This window comes from Halyomorpha halys, unplaced genomic scaffold, assembly GCF_000696795.3.
Source record: "Halyomorpha halys isolate HHAL.00 unplaced genomic scaffold, Hhal_1.1 Scaffold4.1, whole genome shotgun sequence".
Classification (NCBI taxonomy): domain Eukaryota; kingdom Metazoa; phylum Arthropoda; class Insecta; order Hemiptera; family Pentatomidae; genus Halyomorpha; species Halyomorpha halys.
The window spans coordinates 3,930,373-3,949,062 of NW_027116287.1; the positions used below are offsets into that span (position 1 = coordinate 3,930,373).

The 18,690-nt window shown below is 31.1% G+C and overlaps 1 protein-coding gene across 2 annotated transcripts in view; it reads left to right on the forward strand.

Moving 5' to 3' along the window:
• The window catches only part of SKIP (Shal K[+] channel interacting protein), a 181,875-nt gene that overhangs the window by 153,969 nt on the left and 9,216 nt on the right, over positions 1-18,690 (forward strand). For both annotated transcript variants that reach the window (XM_014432057.2, XM_014432138.2), the window contains 4 exons: positions 6,036-6,134; positions 9,693-9,749; positions 17,254-17,396; positions 18,481-18,657. In XM_014432057.2, the coding sequence (XP_014287543.1) occupies positions 6,036-6,134; positions 9,693-9,749; positions 17,254-17,396; positions 18,481-18,657 (476 nt within the window). The remainder of the gene's footprint in view (positions 1-6,035; positions 6,135-9,692; positions 9,750-17,253; positions 17,397-18,480; positions 18,658-18,690) is intronic.

Below are 18,690 nucleotides of genomic sequence, written 5' to 3' on the forward strand. Positions count from 1 at the left end.
AAACCAAAGATCATGAATACCCCTTTTATAGTGAGTTAAATTACCTCTATTTAGAGTGCTGGCAGACGTACGTCTCGTGGTTCCTAAGATATATTTTTTCAAAAATGTTACCAGAACGATTAAAAATTAACATTTTGTGAATTTATTTTGTCAAATGTCATAAAAAAAAGAACTACAAAGAAAACTGTTATGAACTACTTTATTGTACACAACTAGCTTTGATCTGAGTGCTCGCAGGTATCTATACGTCTTATGGTTCCTGATATACAGATTTCCCAAAATGAATTCACTTACTACTAATTTTTGGGTAGATCCTTTATGAAGTATTACTTTTTAAAAAGCTATATCTCGGGAAATGTTGAACGTAAATAGCTCTATTAGGGCTCATATTTTAGAAAATTAACTCTACTTTAAATAATGTTTCTTAGGTTTTCTAGTGTTGTAATAAGTCTTATATATATAGAGCACCGAATTTTTTTTTTCATATATTCATTTAATGTGATTTACAACTGTACAAAATAATAAATTACTTGAAATTGAAACTTGAAAATCATGGGAACGAATGGTACTACGGGGTGGTACTTCAAGCATTAATTAAAATTAGAAGGTCCCATGGCCATCTTCTATTCAGACGCCTCGGAGGATTATCAGGGATTGTTAAGGCTGAGAGATTAAGAACTAATGGGTTAGGATGGGTAAGGAGTTAGGAATGAAAAAATCTGAGATTTGTTTTGGGCCAAATCTGCAACGAATCGGATGTCAAGGTCTTTGTGGATGAGTTTATTTGTAACGTAATAAGGAGCATCAAGGACTTAACGTAGGATTTTGGATTGTAAGGAATGAATACGGAATTTGATGGTTTGGTAGAGCCATCGTTCCTAAGTAACGATCTGTTCAATAGGAATAAAAAATTAATTTTATTTTAAGGTTTTGATACAGCCGCCATTTTTTATTCCCCCTACCTATACTTGGCAGTCAGTTTTGACTAGTAATTATACATAGTTTTCATTAAATTAATAAAAAAAAGTCTTTTTTCTCCTCTTGGGCTCTTGTACTATGTTAGTTAACATTGTGCATGGCACTATCTCATTTCATCATAGCTCCCAATATCTTTTAATGTATATTAGAAAATTATAATTATTTTTCTGTTTTAGTTTTTATGATATGAGATTTATCAATGATAAAATAAGACGTTAATTTTTGATTTATACATATCTACTTAAAATACACTGCGTGAATCGGTTTGCAATTATAACATATCAATCTGTGGCAATTTTGTATTCCCATCCGTATGAAGGTGGGAATTGTTCTGTAGACTAGTCCATCATTTTTCAGTTCGCTGCATGCCATATCCAGTGAATCTAATTTCACATGTTACTTCCCTGTTCTAGGTTATAAACCACCGTTTCGAAAATAAAAAATGATAACCACCGTTATAATGGAATAATAAATCAAACCGTGTTTAATAATTCCCTTGCTTTGCTGGCGAATTGTGTTATCCAAAGTGATTTTTTTTTTGTTATATTTTCCTCGAAAATAATATCACAGTACTGAAGGGGTGGGGTATACACCTTTTTGTCCATGGTTTTTGGGAGGTCAGGGAACCCCTTCGATACATTTTATTTGCTGTTACGTTTGGACACTAATCGGTTTATGCTTGAATGAGGTTAAATTCGGTATTCGGTTGTATCGTCGGTGAACAATTTCATGAAAGTGGAGAGTCGAAATTTCATCCTGTTATAACGCGGCTTTTACGTTTATTTTAGGCTTTCCACACCTTTGCAGACCCTCTAGATTGAGTTAGAGTATATACCGAAAGTTAGGTTAATACTGAGTTGAAGTGTGAACTAGGTTTGATTTTGTGTTAAGTTTCAGTGAAACATTTAAATGCACTTTTTTCGGTGTGAAATGCATACTATATTTAAAAACAGTTCGGTATCAGGTGCAATCTAGCATAGTATGGGTGAAGAAGTAATATATATGTTCAAAACTATTTTTTATTTTTTAAACCACTTATTAAGTTTTTTGAGATATAGACTCATGAAGAAAATAAATTTCAAGAACCAACTTTTGATAGCAGCATACATTTTTGCTAACTTAAAAGGCAATTTAATTTTTTTATCAAATAAAATGTATAAATTGTTATACTATTTGTTCGTAAATTTGAGAAACTTGTCAAAGATGGTTTATCACAGTATGGCTTATAATTTCATTTCAATATTTCACTTTCGCCTTTTAATTTTTTTGGGCGGGGGCAGGAAAATGTATTATGAAAAAATAATATGACCTACTTTTTGCAACTTTGTCAATAGCTTGCTGAGTATACGTCGCCCAGGAAAACAGATGTACGGCTTATCTACCTACGTTAAAAACAACAATAATTATTTAAAAGGCCAAAAAACTCATGTTCAGTAGAATTAAAAAACATAGATAATTAATTACTTTTGAACCATATGAAATATATCTAAAATTATTCCTGGAAAGTTATATCTTCTACAATCGCTTCGAAGTCCATGGTACACGGAATTCAATCCCAGACATTGTAATACAAGAGCTGGGGGAAGAAAAAACTGTCATCTCACATCAATTTTTGATTACTTTAAATGAAAACTAGGCATAATTACTAGTCAAAATTGATGAGTCTGCCAAGTATAGATAGGGGGAATACAAAATGGCGGCTATTTCAAAACCTTAATTTTTCATTCGGAGCTCTATATCTTAAAAACTACCAACAACACTAGAAAATCTAAAAGAACATCATTTAAAGAAGAGTAAATATGAACCCTAATAGAGTTGCCTTTTAAAAAGCAACATTTCATAAAAATGTACTGAAATATCAGTAGTTAGTGAATCTATTATGAGAAATCTATATCTCAATAATTATTAAACGTACAAAAGTCTGTCAGCACTCAACTTAGAGCTAGTTTAATTTGCTATAAAGTAGTTTATGACCTTTACCTTCGTAGGAACAGTAGTTTTCATGATATTTGCTAAAATAAATTGATTTATAGTTGTTCGGACAATAGGTTTGATTTATGAAAAACTTCAATTAAAGCTAGTTATATTTATTATAAAATATTTTATATCTTTTATCTTTGTAGGAGTAGTAGTTTTTATGATATTTGACAAAATAAACTCACAAAATGTTAATTTCTTGTTGTTCTTATAAGATGTTGGATTTTTGAAAAAATATATACTGCTAACACTCAAATTGAAGGAAATTTAACTTGCCATAAAGTAGTTTATAACATTTATCTTCGTAGGGGTTGTAGTTTTTATGATATTCACATATGAATATAAATCTGGCTAACGAAAATTTGTCCCAACAACTATAAATCAATTCATTTGATCAAATTTCATGAAAATTACTACTCCTACGAAAAGAAACTACTTTATAGCTCATTAAACTAGCTTTAATTTGAGTGCTAATAGACATCTGTACGTCAAATGGTTTTTGAGATATAGATTTTTCATAATAAATTCACTAACTACTGATATTTCAGTACGTTCCATACATTTTTATGAAATGTTGCTTTTTAAAAAGCTATATCTCGAGAACTATTGGATATAAATAGCTCTATTAGGGCTCACATTCCAGCAAATTAACTCTACATTAAATTATGCTCTCTCAGATTTTCTATTGTTGGTAGCTGTAAAGAGCTTCGAATAAAAAATTATTTTTAACGTTTTGAAACAGCCACCATTTTTTATTCCCTCAACCTATACTTGCCAGACTCATCAATTTTGACTAGTAATTATTCCTAGTTTCCAATTAAGTAATAAAAAATTGGAGTGAAATAACTTTTCTCCTCTTGGGCTCTTGCGATCGACAATCAACCCAAATTGACTTGCTGGCCACCCCTGTTATAAACCAAGGGGCGTCTTCTGCGATTCTTAGTATCTTCAAAAAAATTATTGAATTTTATTTTTTTCATTTTGTACAAGACAAACGTAGTTTGACGCTCTTAATTAATAGATTCTATCCTCGCCTGTTGTATTTCTTGTTCTTCTAACATTCTTTAGTAACCCCTCTCTTCAAATATGTATTTTATCATATATTTTAATTGCTCTCGTCTGTAGTACAATTGAGAATCGCCGACATCTTTCCAGTTGTATGACATACCATCCTTTGCCAGTGTTAAGCTGCTTACAATAATCAAGGTACCTCGTTGTGGACATGGAGGGTATTCTGACAACGGCTCTGGAAGTTGGATATTTAAAGAATATGTAATTAAAGAACTGGAAGGGGGTGGGAAATCCACAGGTGGTTAAGCCGAGCAGTTGTGCCAACTGTAATCCGATGAGACCCTCCCTGGAGGATTAGACCTGGGCAGTAAGTTTGCCTGGCTTAGATTGCCCTGCTCGGAAGAACTACCTCTAACTCTCTCGTGCTGTCCTCTTCTCGTCCGGCTACTCCGCAGTTCAACTTCGTCCCACAGTCCCAGGCCGATTTAATGCCTTGTGGCCAGAGTTGGCGTTTTATTTTCTTCATAGTTATATATCATATGTATAATAATAGTAATATTCTTGGACTAGTAATAGATAGAAATAAATAATAAATAGAAAATATTCAAAATAAAAACGAAATTATAAGACATAAAATATAATTAAAATAATGAATTAGAAAAGAAACATATAAATAACTTAATGTTATTAACTTTATGATTTAAGATATTATCATAAAGTTAGTAACCTTTTATAAATTTTTTATATATAAAAATACATTAATATGAAATATTCTATTCTATGTTTTATAAAACTTTTATAAATTTTGTAAAACAAAATATAATTAAAATAATGAATTAGAAAAGAAAGATATAAACGAGACTAATTAACAGAGTTTATAAAATAAAACCATATATCATATCTTAAAACATAAGTTTACTAACTTCTAATGAAAAAAAAATAAAAGTGAACTAGAAATAGTTTTTAAAAAAATCAGAAACGTCAAATATGAAAATAAATAAACCGACAAAAAAGTGGAAAAAATAAAGAAAAAAATCTTCTAACAAATAAAGATATAGATATTCTAATAAAAGTAAAACGTCTTTATAAATATTAAAAACATCCATTAATTTATATGTTAAATATTATCTCTCTTTGTATATATTAACATGTTTATTTGAAACTCTTAATATTTATTCCCTGGGGATCGGGTGGATAGTAGGTGGTTGAAGATACGGGATTTGTAGGTCGGAAGGGTATTCAAGTAACCAATAAAGGAGGGAATAGAATTCCATAGGGAAGAAAAACGTATAAGGAAAAATCTGTATATTGGTGTTTTTTTTTTTATCTTTCCCCTTTCATAAAATGTAAAGCAAAACAACTGAGTATCAAAACACGATTTAAATTTTATAATCGTCCCCATCAACTCCCTCTAATACGGTCTGGCCTGGGCGGGTTTACTTTTATTTCGTAGCGGTCCCTCAGACTGAAAGCTCAAACTTCCCCATTATAGTTATGATAGAGTGATAATCTGGAAGATAATTCAAAAACATGGCCAGGAAGAGGGTTAAAAAATAATTTTAAAAAAACGTTCGTAAAACTCGATAACAAAATAAAAATCATTTATGCCAGGAAATATTTTCTAGTTCCCTATATTTTACGTGCAAAAATAACCGACACCCACACTGGCAAAAATGAAAAATGCATCACATGGAAAAACATGAAGAAATCTTTCTTTAAAATCTTTTTTAAATTATTTGAACTAGACTAAAGTAATATTTTGATAGATTATTGTATTCTATATCTATGATAACAACTGTCAAGCAGATTTGAGAGAGAAGAGAAGGTAAATAAAATCTTAAAATAACCTAAAAATTGTATCACCTCTTGTCACAAAAATAGCCTCCAGTATCTCCTAACTTCTGATTTACGTTTATGTGATCATATTATTTTATGTTACTTTGAGATATTTTATTGTTCAACTTTTATTAGCATACTATATTATTTGTCCGTTTTGTTTTATTAAGCTTCCAGAAATTAATTATTGATTAATTAATAATTCCTGGTAATAATATACAATTTTATTTCAGATACTGACACCCGAAGAGCAGCCCTGCCCACTTCCCTTAGATTATGATAAGATGCGACTGCTTCAGAAAGGAAGCACCTTTGAGGAGACAATACATAGAGTAAGCCTTTTTTTCTTTTTTTTCATGTAAATATGATATTAACATTTTATTTTTATTCTTAAACCCAAGCTTTTTATATAGTAAATTAATAATATCAGATTCTAATACAACTATGCATAGCAAAGATTTACTATGTTTCCTCTCTGTCAGGCTTGAGTAAATTCTATTTCGAAGAACTAATTAAAAATAACTCAACTTCTTTTTTCAATGTTTTCGAGAGAAAAAGTGTAGTAACAATTTAAGGCAAATAAAAAACAGCGTCAGGGAATATTGTTTCATAGAGTTTATATTGCAAACGTATATGGCAAAAAGTGTGTGAATGTTTAAACTATTTTTGTAACTTAATTAAGAGACCAGTATATAAATGTATATTGTCATATCTAATAATGAAAATGCTATAATAAAGTTTTGAAGGAAAGTCCTGCTAAATAAATTACTATAAAAAATATAAAAAAACTATGAAGATGTTGTTGAATAGGGAAAAATATTGAAGTAGCCTTTGAGAGATCTCCGGACCAACAAAGTTGACTCACGGCTACTGTAACAGCAAAAATATATGCAACAGCTGGATTTGAACCCAAGTCTTTGGAGTTTAAAAAAAATTTTAAAATGAATGCTTGGTTTTCGAGACATTCCCCGCGAATCCTTTAAATCAGAACTAATGATATGGATATTATATTGTATAGAAATTATATAAATAATTATAGCTGAGATGATATACTTTTTGAATGATACGTTGATTTTTTATTATTTTATAAAGATTTTTTTCTTTATATTATAATATAACATTCCACTGAATATAGATTTGAAAATTGATAAGAGAGCAAATACACATCATATTTAAAGCGATATATAAATTAAATGATAAAAAAATAAATCTTAAATCCATTCATTCCTATATTAAATATTTATGTTCAGCCTGAGAACTACAAACCCATCTTGCACCCCCGCCCAACCTCCCCACTTGTGATGGAAGAAGCAGGATTCTGGTAGATCCCGGTGCTTCTCTCTCAATGGCGTTATTGGTATTGAAAGCCAGTGGAGGCTGAGTGAGGACGCTAGCCGCTGACGCTCAGGACTTGCATGGAGAATCTATTTTCTAGAATTAGATTAGAATAGAAAAAGAGGAATTATTTTCTATCTATCTCTGGGCCACTAACACGTCCAACCTTCTGGGAAGGATATTTGCGATGAGTGATGGGCCCTACATGGCTCGGGTAGTTGAGACGCAGGTCTTTGCTAGGAACTTTGGTGGCGCCGGTTCGAATCAAGCCTGGGTTGTTGACTTTTTTCATTACGTTCCAACGTACCCCTCGCCATGGTTAGAACAGGTTAGTTACCTCTATATAATCCCCTCCCCACCCCGTATGTCAGAAATGACCAGGAAGCGGATATCAAGTTCATGCATGGTGTAGGGTGTTATTTATTTCATAGTAAGTACTTTTGACTAAAAGGATTGAATGCGTTTGATGTTGGAAATTTAGCTGCCCTCCACAGTTCTATATCGTAATTCCAGACAGATTTTAGTATTGTTTTGTAAACTTGCTAAAAGCTTATTTCAAAGTATTAAAATCGTAATGTTGATTTGTTTGAGTTTCGAATTATCATAGCTTTATGCGACCAGATGGTTCTTTTCAGGTCCTCATAAATGTCTATGCCTGTTTTGTGATAAAAACAAGCTTACTATTACTGAGTAATCAAGTATTTTCTTTATGGTCATCTGAAGTCTTCATTAATGACGAAAAATCATTTGGGATTAGATTATTGTTATTGCATGTACTACTAGTGTAGGCTCATGCGTTCCACAGTGGTAAGGAGTTGATAACAGCTTTCACGCTCGCTAGATTTTCCACTAGTCCATTGAAGGATTCGATACCCACCTTATGAACTTCAACTTCTTATGAATTGCGCAGTACGATTTATTTTTGGGATCACCAAAGATATGCACATAACCCAGTATTACACCGAGCTTAAGTGGCTCTATCCATCCTTCCGATGCCAGTATTTCCTAGCTTCCTTTTTAATACTCAATACCCCTCCTATATCCTAGAAAACTTACAATCAAATTCTCTGCCCAATCCCGTACTATCAGATCCCGTTTATCTGACATCTACCCTCGTTTTTTACCCGAGCTGCATATCTCTGGAACTCCATTCCTTCTAACATACGTCATGTACCAACCCTTTCCTCGTTTAAATCCCTTATATTTCACTACCTTTTGCTTAACCAATCTGACCCATTATTATAATAGTACAGATATTTTGTAATTAACTTTTTGTTTTGTTTTTACTTAGTCAGTTAGTTTTTTAATTAATAAATTTTTCTCTCTCTGTTTATTCGTTACAATTAAGTTTGGCCACACTGTTTTATGACCTATAAAATTATAATTGCCGTTGTAATTATTCTAAAGGGACATAGTCCCAGAATAATGAACTATTTTTCATTTCATTGGGGCATGTCGATCCACAGTTGATAAAAAATGAAATATCTGTCACGAATGGGCTGGAACCTGGTTACAGGAGTTAGTTCATTGCCTTACATTGTGAGCTACTTCGCCCCCCACTTTTAATATTACCATTACAAATACTTATCATTCCGTTTGTTAGGTTGAATTACATTAAGGCAGTACTTAAGGTTGCTATAGTGAATGTATTTGCATAGCTCTATAGGCTTGTAATATAATGTATTGCTAATTATATATTGAAATGTTTCGTTTATAATTCACTAGTCACTCCTCCCTTTCTACACCGGATCTGTCCTCATTGGCCCATTAATATGTGTTGATTTTAACCAAAACGCTCTATGCTCAAACTAGGTGCATATCATCCGTGTTAATTTTTTTATTTTTCAAAATGTCCGAAACATTTTTGTATTTTGTTTTTTAACATTAAATTCCTTTTTACTATTTTTGTATTTACTCATTCTCCACTGGCTTTTAATATCAGTGACGCAGTTGAGTCTTCCAGAGCCCTGCTTCTCTCTCCAGGGGTCTGGAGTTCCCTGAATGATTGTAAATAAGAATGATTGTGTTTAAGATGTTATTTTACTTGAAGTTTAATTTTTTTTTTCTTTTTGTTTTCTTCTATTTCTTATTTTGTTATCATTTAATTTATATGTTTGTGAGCCCTATAACATTGTTTATAAATAAAAGACAGAATGTAATATTACACAATAAAAATAATATAAAATATTTTTTATTTCATTACAGAATTATTCTATTAGCCAAAAATAACTTCTTTTTTTTTTTTAATATCAAGGCGTTTCATATTAAAAATCAATTTTTAACCTATATTATCCCTTTTGGGCCGCCCGTAGCTCAGTGGTTAAGACACAGCCTTACCAATTTGATGTCTATTGGCGATGCCGGTTCGAATCCGGCGTGGGACGTTGACTTTTTTCATTGAGTAGCGGTCCCACAAAATGAAGAACTTTGACGCCCAACCATGGTTAGGCAGTTAGGACTCCAAATGGGAGTTTTGGCCGAAAAAGAAAACAAAAAAATTATCCCTTTTGAAGATATTTAGATATTTTAATGTGATTTTTTTTCTTGTTTTACAGCTGAAAATGCAGGAAGCTTTGAAGAAGAAAGAACGTATCCAAAGAGACCATGAAGAGGTATATAACATTTATTTATACATGAGGCGTTGATAAGAATAGTAGTGGAAGTCAAATTAATATATCATTATAACAAAATTATTTTAAATTATGGTTTTAGGATGTTTAATTGAGGCACACCACTTTTTCTACCGAGTTTGTTTATTTAATTTTTTTTTAATTATAATTATCTTTCAGTAAAAAAAAAAAGAATAAAAGTACATTATTCTTAATTTATTTATTGCATATACAGATAATTAGAACATGTTAAGTAAGTACAATATAATTTTAAAATACGCAATTATTTATTAATTTTTTTTTTCTATTTATAATCAAAACTAACGCATTGTATAATTTTGTAGATGTACTGTTTTAAAAATAAACAGTGAATTATATAATGTTGAAGAGGGGGACAAAGTTCCCCTGAAACGTGCAGGAAGGGAATGAAGTATGAATCAATAACATTGTATTTTTTTTTTTACTAAATTTTATTTATTGATAAATATTACAATTCGCCATAACCCTGGGCAATAAGTAATAGTTATTAAATATCACATTCATACCCAAATTAAAAAAATAAATTATATATAAATAAATAAAATCTCTACTGGATCTATTATTGTTCCGTTTGCTCGTCCAGGACCAATTGGGCACGTTGTCAATTGAATTGCTTGCCATTGCAGTTTGTGGTGATGAGGTTGGTGCGGTGCGCCGTAGTTAATGTATATAGATTAATTATAGTTTGTTATACGTAATGAACTACTTAAAATTGCAAAATCCAACAAAAACTTTTAAATATTATATTAAATGCTAATTAAAAAAATTAAATTAAAGTGAATTAATTAATTATATATAGTTGACCGTATAACTTTAAATAAAAGAAGATGGTCAGGGTTGCGGTCAAAAAAGAACAAATAGTTTTTAACTATTTAATGTCCGACGTTTCGCCCAACTTTGCAGGGCTTCATCAGGGCTAAAAAGATACCAAAACAACTAAGAACATGACAACAATAAGGTAAATTAAGGTAGGATAAATATTATGTAAAAATTAAGTGATAAGAAAATTATATATAAATAAAAGGAAGGAAGACATAAAATAGTATTAATATAAAATAAACATGAATAAATAATGAATAAAAAATTGTAACAATCGTAAGAATAAAAATTAAAAATTACGTAAAATATACAGTTAAAAGAGTACTGGAGACGTATATAAAAAAAAATGAAAAATAGGTGTGGAAACACAAAATTTAAACACACTAACAGACGAAGAATGAAGAAGAAAGTTGAGATTAAATAAAGGTCGTGAAAGAATAAATATAAATAAAATTAATAATGATGATATTAAATTATAATAAATGTGCAAAGAATAAATCAGGACCCACCTACCTGTTCAAAGCGAAAGGTTAAGCAGGCATAGACAATAAATCGGAAGCGTGGTGGAGTGGAGGGGAGGTGGCCAGTCGTTTAATTAAGGGTTATATATTAATTTTTTTTTAATTCGATACCGTAATAGAAAGGAAGATATACTATTTTATAAACTTTTACCAATCAATCTATAAATTACCTTCAATGCCTGAAAAGGATCTGGTAAAATTTTCTGATAAAAAAATTATTACCGTCGAAATGGGCTAATTCGAGCAATATTTTGCCCTTTTTTTCGATATTTTGCAATTTTGCTGATGTTAGAAAACTCTGAAATTTAAATTTAAATTTCCTTGAAGTATAAACGAAAGAGAAAATGGCTAGTTTACGATGTGTTGATATTTGTGTTTTAATTCATTTATCAAAAAGTGGACCAAAGTTCATGGGTATGGTGAAAAAAATTTGCCCCGATTTCTAAAATTCATAATAAACACTTGAAATTCAATAGATGGTTCAATTTAAGGTTGTAATCATAAAATAAATGAACCACCAAAATAAAAACCACACATAATAGAAAATATTAAAAAATAAATAATTTTTACTTTGAAAATTATTTGAAAAAAAAGTTTTCTTTTTCCAAACTTAATGAAAAACCTTGCTTTAAATAATAGTTTGGTAAAACAACAGAAAATATTCCCGAACAGAAGTTAATTAATAAATCCAAATGATCTATGTTTTTTATATTCATATGAATATAAAATTAAAATCACTGAGAGAATTTGAATAACTTAGCTTGAAAGATTACACTAACCTTTATACTTCGAGAAGAAGCAATCTGGTAATGAAAATTTGAGACATGTTTAGCGGAAAACGACGAGATATTTTGCCACGATACTTCGCACCCACCAATCGTGAGATTTATTTCTCTTTTCAATATTTACTCCTATTCCCTACGCTGGTGAGACACACTATACGTTATATGTCAGTGTTATCCTACATGGAGCAAAGTAACCCAGAAGGAATCCAAAAATGACTTGTTAGAATGCTAAAAGAGGTGACAGATACACCTGTTTAAACTTCTCTCTTTTTAATTTTTTTTTCTGTTATGTCGCCGACATTATTTAAGTGTTTTAATAATGGCTTTTCATTTCTTTAACTAATTCGATTTTAAGAGCAGACCTCGGCTGGATTAAGACGTTGTATTCTGATCGGCTTGTCGCGTACCGAGGGCGAGGGTGAAAAGGATATCACCACTTACTAAAAATGTCTTTAGGCAGTAACCTTTTTATTTAATTTTTTTTTTATTAAATAAGTTTATGGCAAATAAATTAGTTATATTAGATTTATTTTTATTAATATAGTTGTTTGAGAGTGGTTTAGTTTCTTTTTAAAACAATCTTGATCCTTTTCTCTCAACTTTATTATTTTTTAACATCCGACGTTTCGACCTCTCAGGTCATTCTCAAGGATTCCTTATTCTGTCTTCACTCCTTTTTTTTTCTTTAAAATTCATTATTGCTGGCTAATTGCCTTTGTCCCAATAATTTCTTCTATTAAAATATATCCTAAATTTAAAACTTTTATTTATCACTTTTATGTTCATTAATAAACCCCCAAACAGAACCTACCTTCAACGGGTTGAAGGTAGGTTCTGTTTGGGGGTTTATTAATGAACATAAAAGTGATAAATAAAAGTTTTAAATTTAGGATATATTTTAATAGAAGAAATTATTGGGACAAAGGCAATTAGCCAGCAATAATGAATTTTAAAGAAAAAAAAAGGAGTGAAGACAGAATAAGGAATCCTTGAGAATGACCTGAGAGGTCGAAACGTCGGATGTTAAAAAATAATAAAGTTGAGAGAAAAGGATCAAGATTGTTTTAAAAAGAAATTAGTTATATTTTTTCAATCAGGCAAAATCGTTATTGTGTTTATGTTAAAAATTCCAGTTTTTTTAGGAGGGGGGGGGAAGAAAGGCCTTAAAAAATAAATCCGATCCGAGTCACAAATAGTCATGTACGCCATTATTGTGAGGATGATCTCATTTAATTCATTCTTGTCTTTTATAATGTTGAATTTTCTCTAAAATTGTGTTGGACCTCTTTTTTTTTCCTCCATCTTCTTAATTTCGTCATTATTATAAGGAAAAACCTAAGAGCGGGCGAACCAATTTATCCGTTGACTAAATAAGATCAAGGGGTTCCAAGGAGTGTGAAATTACTTATTCATTCCTCGGCTGGAAAAGGTCCTCGAATTTTCCTCCAAATCACAAGAGAGCCTTGTCATTCTCATGGCTCCTAGAGGGCTGCTAAATCTTGAGTTTATAATTTTTCTGAGCGGGTAATTTTAAATTGGGAGCCGGGGGGAGGGGGGTATTGAATTTGAGTGGGTTGCTGATGAAAACTGGGTCGAGTAGGTTTTTATGCGGTATTAATTGAAAGGGGCTCTGAAGTGCGGTGACAGGCTATCACTGGCAGGCAGCCGAGAGAGCCTCTGTTGAGTTATGTCCTCAGGATTTATGTTGTCATGGAGGGTATCTCAATTGAGACAGAGGAATTATGTCGTGAAATAAAAAAAATTAAAACTTTAAAGTTACTAGAATGTTTTTGATTGGTATTTTACGTCATTAAGTCAATTAAAAGATTACTTGCCAAGCAGTGGCAGATTGAATCTATCGATACGCAACAACATACCTGAAATTCCTTCCATAGGGAAACCGTAAGATAGAGCGTGTGAATGGGTGGAAAAAGTACGCATGTTTTAAAAATAAATGAGAAGTGAACATAGATGCGGTAGGCATTGGCTTTAGATTAACTTCTGAATCTCACTGATCGACCGGACTGGATGCTTCTATAGTTCGTTCCAAGAGTCGAAAAAATCTGGTAAACAAGATCACGTGAGCTGCAGTTTGGGTAACATTCCCTCTTTTAAGGAGCTCCACAAACTAAGGTTAGTCCACTCACGTTTATCTTATCTCAATATGTTCCCAAAATCTGGACCAGTAGCAATTTGTAATGATCTTCGATTTTGGAGGCAAATATTTGTCAATGTCTATTGAGTCAATCTGTAACCCCTATCAGATGAGCCTGTACAGATCAATGCCATCTTTATACTAAGGGTCTAGGGCCCCTTAATCCATCCCCTAACTCCTACGATCGATAAAATTACTAGTTGACCAAGGAGTGACCAATTGTGTCAATTTTTCAACTAATAAAACAGCCTGTAATAGGTTTTTTTAGTTGTTAGTGTTCAAAATAGCGGTATGAAGTTTTATTAGTCATTAAAAAGTTAAAAGACAATAGTCCCTTCAGTAGTTGCCCTGTCTATCTCAAACCCCTGGGGCCACTGAACCTCCTTACTCCTTTGATCATAAATTAAAACGAGTCAAGAATGAAATTTTTTTTTTTTTTTTTATACCAGATCGGCCTGGTACATGGTTGATATAACCGTGACATTATATATTTTTTAACAGTTTATTATGGGTGGACGGGGGGGGGGGGGTACAGTCTCGTGCAAAAGACACCTCTAACTATATACAATGTTATAACTAAAAGAAAAATAAATAGATAAGAATAATGCTTCTTAATAAAAGATAAAAGTAAAATTAATAACAAAAAATAATGATATTTGTTGATTTAACAAAACAAACAGTTGCCCTCTAATGGTAAAAAGAAACAAGTTAATTTGAAAAATGGACGAGAGAAGAGAAAAAAAAATAATAATAAGTAAAATAGGGGTAGTGTGAATAATTAATTAATAAATATAGAATTTATAACAGAATGTCCTGCCGCAGCCTGGGCATCAGTTTTCGAGTTGAGGTTGGGTTTCCCAAGTTGTAGGTCACTGCTCCTTTAACTGTCGGCAACTGGAAGTAGCACTTCATGAACCGTTTTTTAGTGTAATCTTCTATTGACTCATTTGTAATTCCCGATGCAATTAAGAATGAACTGTGAAGTAGAATAGATTCAAGAAAGATTGATCTGTTTCTATCACTGATGTAGTTAAAAAATAGGGTTTAATTAAGTAATTCATGTTTTTACTAATCAAAAATAAAGGAAAGAACCTATTTTAATTAATTATTTTAACTGGTGTGTTGTTTATAGCTCAAAGCTGTTCTGAAAATAATTTGAACTGTCTCCCATATCTGAAAATACCTTGTTTATCTATTTAGTTTAATACGGCATTGATACGAACTACACCTCAATAGCTGTCATGTGAACTTAGTTTGCTAGAATTCTCCCAGAAAAGGCTATGGTCTTGCCTACCTCAGTTTTTTTTATTCTTCGGCTTCCGTCATTTGTTCTTCAGATTCTGCGTCCGTCAGTTTTATCTGATTTTGTTACTTTATACTTTTCTTTTTATTACAATTAAAAATTGCATTACACTAAGGAGGGAAAAAACCTTATCTTATTGAACGGATGTTTTGGATGCTTACTATTAGTTTCGTAGCTAGACTCCTCTTATATTGAATCCTTAAAAATTTAAATTTTTTCACCTGTCGGGTAAATCTCTGGTGTAAAAACGTCGGAGGGTTAGGTTAACGCTGATGAAGTTCAGGCTTTGATGACGGTCGGCAGTTGAGCAATAGTCGGTTAAAATGGGCCGTCTTTAGCTCAGGGAGTTGAGGCGCAGGTCTTTACAACCTAGGAACTGCAGCGGTGCCGGTTCGAATCCGGCCTGGAGGGTCGACTTTTATTTCTGTGGTGGGTCCTCGAAATAAAATTTTAGCCCCCATTATGGCATTAGAACAGGTTGGTTATAAATCGGTTGAAAATTTAGACGACTAAAAAACTCACCGAATACTTAATCGGAATTTTTAATCATGAATAAAAGCTTATTCAACATGATTAAAATTTTACCAAATAGAAAAAAAAATGAAAAATTTGAATAATGTTATTGTCATTGTTTTAACTAAAATTTCAATCGAAAAATATAGTCGGGTAAAAATTGGAACATATAATCGACTAAAAACTTGTTTTTGAACGCTTTTATTTCGTTTTCATTGTTTATCGTAAGTTTGTAATCGTATTTTAACTTACTTCCGACCATCCCATCAAACTGAAATTTCGTTCAAATGCATAAATCTGATGAGAATACAATATTATCTGGTTCTATAATATATGCAACATGGTTTGTTTCTATCCCTCCTCCTCTCACCCCAAAAGAAAACTCTTTTTATAGATTTTTTTTTTATTTATTTAATGATATTTACAACTAATACAGGCACGTAGAGAAACTACCTATTGGTAGCACTCTAATAATATTTCTACATTAGAAGCTCTCAAGACCATCATCTTTTATAGATCTAAAGGCGTTTAAAAAGGAAAGATGAAAGTATTATTTTTCAACGATTTCGGAGCGTTGTTTTTTAAAAACATTTTTTTTTTAACTTAATGCAATGTTTTTCTTTAATTAATTTAATTTCGTGGATACGAAGTATGATTTCTTTAAATAAAATCTCTGATTGAAGTAACATATAATAATTTCCTAACCATAATTAGTAACTTAAGTAGTAATTAATAATGACTAGGGTAATGATTTTCTATAATAATAGTAAAAAGACTTCGAACGTCTTGAAAACTAAAATATATTAAAAATGTTTTTTTGTTTTTCTTTTTCTTAAAAACCAAACGCTTTTTATCCATCTAAAGGTGTCTTAAAAGGAAAGATAGTAGTTTCTCTTTTAAATGCTTTTAGAGAGTTTTTCTCTAAAACATATATATAATATTAAAACAAAAATTAATGCAATTTTTTCCTCTTATTAAAGCCATGTTATGATGAAATAGGAATTATTATTTTTCTTTTATAACAAAAGCTCTATATAAAGTACAATATAATAATTTCAGAATAAATCTTGTACAGAAGAATTTTTCTTCTTGAAATAATTATATAAGTATAATTGTCTACTTTAAAATCACATTTTAATGGGAAAATAAATAAGTTAGAAACATTTATTATTTTCCAATTATTCATTTCATGTTAATTATGAATATTTTTGTTGTAAATATATTCATATATCACATTTGGTCCGATTCTGATGGATTGATATGTGTATACCGTAATTAGTGGTATCAGCTTTGAACTTTCAGGTTCATGAAGTCTTATATTTATTATTCATATGTCTGTATTATAAGTATATCTCTTTGTTTTCCATTACAGTCTGTACGAACTGGAGTTCCTGCCATTGGAGATGACACCTATATGTACGAAGATGAACTTCGAACTGGCCATTGGTACGATGAGCCTCCTTATGAGAGCGATCCAGAAGAATTTTTGATGCGAGACAATCCGCCACCATCCAGGTATCATCAGTTTGTATTTTTTATAGTAATTTTTGTTGTACTTTGTTTACATCTACATTGTCATGAGATTAAAATATGATACCATATTCTCCCTATTTATCGACAGTTGTGTTAAAGATACTTAGCCTGTGGTTTTCCAAAATATATTTTTTTTTTTTAAATTGACAAAGTAAAGTTTATGGATTTTAGACATATGGAGCCAGGAAGAGACAGAATATTATTGTTATTATAGGAAGTACCATTCAGATGAAGGAGGACTCTGAAAGATTGGTGTAGTGAAAATATTGTTTAAAATAAAGACAAATCTTGGAAAGGGGAAAAAAAGAAAATCACTAAATATTTATATGATCAAAAAACTAGCTATTAGCAACCAATGTTTTAGCTCACATTGCAGATCAGAATGTTGATAGTTTCAGAATGAAGTTGTATTAATCAATACAATAAATAAATATAGTTAATATAGTCTATATCTCTGTCCAAATAGGGTATTGTCCTGATCAAATATGATTGAACTCATGAATATGATTGAAAATCATTATTAAAACTTAGGAATTATTAATAAAAAATGTCCTCTTGCAGTGACCTGTACCTCTTCCCTCCGTTAACCAACTCTAATATTAGTTATAATGTATTGTTGTTTTCTATTTCATAAATCTCTGAAACAATAATATTTATCAAAAATTTTAATAATGTTCAACAGAGTTCAAAACAAATAAATTATCAATGTAACCTTAAAAGTATAAAAAATGATTTATTTGAAAACCTCTTCTGGTCTATTATTTAAGGATTGTTTGTATAATTTGATTGTACTGTTCATTAGTGTTATACAATTTAACTCATTGATTCAGACACAAATAAATCATTTTTTTTTTAAAATAATGTATGATATAAGATAGTAAACTATTCATGTCAAGCTCTCCGCAAAGACAAATAAATAAGTACAATTAAAAACAGTGGAATGAAAAACCTTATCAAGAGTATACTATGTATATTTTTTTAAATTATTAACTTTGTGATTTTACAACTAAGTACCAGTTGTACTCCAAGTGTATTGTTGCAGATGGAATCTATTGTCTTTTTTTAGGCTGTGTTTTACAATGAACGAAAATGGTGGAGTGAGCGATGCGGGAGTCATCTCCTTAAGATCTGCTGGCGATATATCCCTCCCTTCCCAACGGGCCCTCATCCAACAGCCGTTCATGAGGCATCGGGTCTCTCGTGAGAGTGGTGACTATGCTGCTTCTGATGTCAATAGTGTTTGGTAATTATTGTATCATTTATATGTATGTATATA